The sequence below is a fragment of the Pyrgilauda ruficollis genome, unplaced genomic scaffold (assembly GCF_017590135.1).
Source record: "Pyrgilauda ruficollis isolate IOZ18807 unplaced genomic scaffold, ASM1759013v1 scaffold1186, whole genome shotgun sequence".
Lineage (NCBI taxonomy): Eukaryota > Metazoa > Chordata > Aves > Passeriformes > Passeridae > Pyrgilauda > Pyrgilauda ruficollis.
The window spans coordinates 1-4278 of record NW_024510166.1 but is presented as its reverse complement, the minus strand read 5'-3'; the positions used below and the strand labels follow the sequence as shown (position 1 = coordinate 4278).

Below are 4278 nucleotides of genomic sequence, written 5' to 3'. Positions count from 1 at the left end.
CCGAGCCCCCCACGCCCCCCAGAGCCCCCTGCCCACCTTGGCCCAGTCGGGCCGCAGCTCCAGCGTGCGGCAGGCATCGGCCAGGGCCCGGCTGTAGTCGCCGAGGCGCGCGTAGGCGGCCGAGCGGTTGCTGAACAGGACGTGGTTGTTGGGGTCCCGGGCGATGGCGGCCGAGTAGTGCCCCACGGCCGCCCCCACGTCCCCCGCCGCCAGAGCCCGGTTCCCCCGCTCCTTCAGCTCCTGAGCCTGCGGGGAGCGCACCGGGAACGGGACAGGGAACGGGAACGGAGTGGAAACGGGACAGGGAACGGGACAGGGAACGGGACAGGGAACGGGAGAGGGAACGGGAACGGGACAAGGAACGGGAGAGAGAACGGGAGAGGGAACGGGAGAGAGAACGGGAGAGGGAATGGCACCGGGAACCGAGTGGGAACGGGACAGGGAACGGAGAGGGAACGGGAGAGAGAACGGGACAGGGAACCGAGCGGGAACGGGAGAGGGAACGGGAGAGAAACGGGACAGGGAACGGGAGAGGGAACGGGAACGGGACAAGGAACGGGAGAGAGAACGGGAGAGGGAATGGCACCGGGAACCGAGTGGGAACGGGACAGGGAACGGAGAGGGAACGGGAGAGAGAACGGGACAGGGAACCGAGCGGGAACGGGAGAGGGAACGGGAGAGAGACAGGGTGAGGAAGAGGAGGCACGGGACAGGGGAGAGTGAGAGGAAAAGGAGGAACGGGAATAGAAGAGGGGGAGACGGGGCACGGGAACGCGGAGAGGAAGAGCAGGGTGGGGAATGGGGAGAGGAAGAGGAGGCAGGGGAATGGGGAGAGGGAGAGGAAGAGGAGGCAGGGGAATGGGGAGAGGAGGCAGGGGAATGGGGAGAGGAAGCACGGGAACGGGAGAGAGAGAGGACGAGGAAGAGGAGGCACGGAACAGGGGAGAGGAAGAGCAGGTAGGGGAACCGGGAGAAGGAGAAGAAGAGGAGGCAAGGGGACGGGGAGAGGAGGCACGGGAACGGAAAGGGAGGAAGAAGAGGCAGGGGAATGGGGAGGGAGGAGGAAGAGCAGGTAGGGGAACGGGGAGAGGGTGAGGAAGAAGAAGAACGGGAAAGGAGGAGGAAGAGGAGGCAGGGGAGCGGGAGAGGATGAAGGAGAGCCATGGGAAAAGGACGGAGAGAGAACAGCGAAGGGCCGGGAGCAGCACGGTGCGAGGAAGATGAGGAGGATGAGGAGGACGAAGGTGTCAGAAGGACGAGCAGGATGAAGGCGTGAAGGAGATGAGAATCAAAGTGTGAGGAAGATGAGGATAACGAAGGCGCGAGGAAGATGAGGAGGATGAAGAGGCAAGGGAGAGCAAGTGGCAGGAAAAGGGAGAAGAGCGAGAGCAACGAGAGGCGTGAGCAAGGCCGGAAGGATGAAGATGAGGGAGGTGAGGATGAAGGAGAGGCGAAGAAGAAGAGGAGGGAAGGAAAAAGAACAAGAACGTGAGAAACGAGGCGCCTCCCGGAGACCCCAAACCCCTCCAGACCCCTCAGCTCCCCGGGACCCCTCAGGGACCCCCAGACAAGGCCAAACCCCCGCGAGCTCCCTCAGGGCCCCGCCGTCCCCTCAGAGCGCCCCGAGCCCGGCAGCGACCACCGAGCCCCGCTCGGGACCGCACAACACCCGCTGGGAGCCGGCCCCGCTCCGGGAGCGCCCCCGGCCCCACGCCCCCCGCGCCCCATTGGCCGCGCGCCCCGCCCGCCCGCCCCCGCGGGCGCTCCCATTGGCTGATCTCCCGCGTTCCCGCCTTCCCATTGGCTGCCGCGCGCAGCGGGGCGCGCCCTCTCCCAGAGCCGCCCCCCGGCGGAAGCCGGCATCGCGGCCCGCCCCCGCGCGCTCCCATTGGGCGAGTCTCCCGGCGCTGGGCGCTGATTGGCTGGGTTCCTCTGGGACTTCTGGAATTTTCCCCTTCTCCCATTGGTTGCGAGCGGCGCAGGTCACAGAGGACAGGAGAGGGGGAAAAAGGAGGGCGAGGTGGAGACGGAGCGCGCTCCCTGGCGGCGCGGAGGTCTCGCTGGGAATAGGCGTTCTCGGGGGCGTGGCTCCCACAAAGAGGGTGGTGCTTGCATGAAAGGGGCGGGGCTTGCACGAAAGGGGCGGGGCTTTCACGGGGGACCCTCACCCGTCACGGAGGGGAATCCCCGAGGTCCCTGTGGGGGAATGGGGGTGGCGAGTGACACCCGCGTGACCTTGGCAGGGCCCTGGTGTGACCCCCCCCTTCCCCACCCCTCGTGTCCCCCTCCCCCACTGCTCGTCCTGCTCCGAGGGGTCCCCGCCCCCGCCCGGGCTTGGGCGCAGAGCGGGGGAGCGGCGGGGGGCTCCAGGGCGGCGAGGCACACCCGGTACGGGGCCCGGGGCTGCAGCGCCCGCACCACGTACTCGCCGCGCTCCCCCCGCACCAAGGTCTCGGTCACGGCTCCCCCCCCGGGCCGCAGCCAGCTCAACCTCAGCGACGCCCCGGGAGGAGCCGGCGGCCACCGCACCCTCAGCGCCCCCCCGGGAGCCGCCTGCACCCAGAGCCCCGGCGCGGCGGCGGCGGCTCCTCCCGGTGACACCGGCGACGCGGCGGGGGACGCACCGGGGGACGTCCCGGTACCCGCGGCCGGGCTCTCGCAGGCGTCCATCTCCCCCCGGAGCTCGCCCACCGGCAGCCCCCGCAGCCTCGCCGGCGCCTGGCACAGCAGCCCCCGCACCTCCAGGCGCGGCGGGGCGCGGCGCCGCAGCCAGTCCCGCAGCCAGGCCAGGTTACAGCCGCAGAACCAGGGGTTGTTGCGCAGCCCCAGGTGGCTCAGGCTGCCCAGGTCGTCGAAGAGCCCCCGGGGCAGCGTGGTCAGGTTGTTGTCCGACAGGTCCAGCCTCTCCAGCGCCCTCATCCTCGCCAGAGCCCCGGCGGGCACGTGGCTGATGGCGTTGGCGGCCAGCGAGAGGCGGCGGAGCCGCGCTCGGGGCAGGTTCGCCGGCGGCGCCGCCAGCGCGTTCCGACCGAGCGACAGCTCGCTGAGGTTGCCCAGGCGGCTGAAGGTGTCGTCGGCCATGCGCTGGTTCGCCAGCAGGTTCCCGTCCAGCACCAGGCGCCGCAGCGCCGGCAGCCCCTCGAAGGCCCGCAGCGGGATGGTGTGGATGCGGTTGTCGTCCAGCCGCAGCTCCTCCAGCGCCGGCGGCAGCCCCGCGGGGACGCTGCTCAGGTGGTTGCGGGAGAGGAAGAGGAGGCGCAGCCGGCGGTTCTCGGCGAACGCGTCCTCCTCGATGCCGGCCGCCGACACCGAGTTATCGTCCAGGTGCAGGCGCTCGAGCAGCGGCGCCCGGGCCAGCGCCCGGCGGCAGAGGCCGCGCACGTTGTTCTCCTGCAGGTGCAGCTCCCGCAGCGCCGGCGGCAGGTGAGCCGGCAGCTGCTCCAGCGCGTTGGCGTACAGGTAAAGCACCCGCAGCGCCGGCAGCCGGCCCAGGCGAGCCGGGATGCCCGCGTCGCCGATGCGGTTGTTCTGCAGGAACAGCGTGGTGGCACCGGGAGGGAGCCCCTCGGGCACGGCCGTCAGCCCGCGGTCGTTGCAGTAGACGCGGCCGCCGGAGCAGCGGCACACGGCCGGGCAGGAGCGCGCGGGGCTCAGCAGGGTGAGGATGATGATGGTGATGGTGGTGCTGGTGGTCGCGGGGGTCGGAGGGCGGGGTGGTCCCCCCCGCGGTGCCCGGGTTTGTGGATGTGGTCACTCTCCTTCCACGTGGGCACACGTCCACGTGTCCCAGGTGCTCCAGACACGATGGCAGAGGTGCCCCAGGTGCCCCTTACACAGTGCCAGACGGTGCCCAGGTGCCCCTCACCTGGTGCCCAGGTGCCTGTACCTGCTGGCAGAGCTGCCAGGTGCCCCAGACACAGTGACAGAGATGCCCCAGGTGCCCTTCACCCAGTGCCCAGGTGCCATGTGGCCATACCTGCTGGCAGAGCTGCCAGGTGCCCCCCAGGTTCCCCAGGTACGGTGCCCAGGTGCCCCTCACCCAGCAGCCAGGTGCCCCAGGTGCCAGGTGCTCCTCACATGATGCCCCAGGTGCCCTTCACCCAGTGCCCAGGTGCCAGGTGGCCGTACCTGCTGGCAGAGCTGCCAGGTGCCCCAGGTGCCCCAGATACAGTGCCCAGGTGCCCCCCAGGTGCCCCTCACCTGATGCCCAGGTGGCCGTACCTGCTGGCAGAGGTGCCAGGTGCCCCCCACGTGCCCCAGATCTGGTGACAGAGGTGC

At 70.2% G+C, this 4278-nt stretch overlaps 1 protein-coding gene across 1 annotated transcript; it reads right to left on the bottom strand.

Moving 5' to 3' along the window:
- Positions 1-36: 36 nt before the first annotated feature.
- On the bottom strand, positions 37-3966 carry LOC121363174 (leucine-rich repeat transmembrane protein FLRT1-like; the record flags this gene model as incomplete). The annotated part of the gene is made up of 4 exons (XM_041485307.1): positions 3866-3966; positions 2295-3685; positions 1670-2148; positions 37-246 (listed from the first exon to the last, which is right to left on the bottom strand). Coding segments are annotated over exons 1-4 (2181 nt in total), but the record flags the coding sequence as incomplete, so codon positions are not given.
- Positions 3967-4278: the final 312 nt, after the last annotated feature.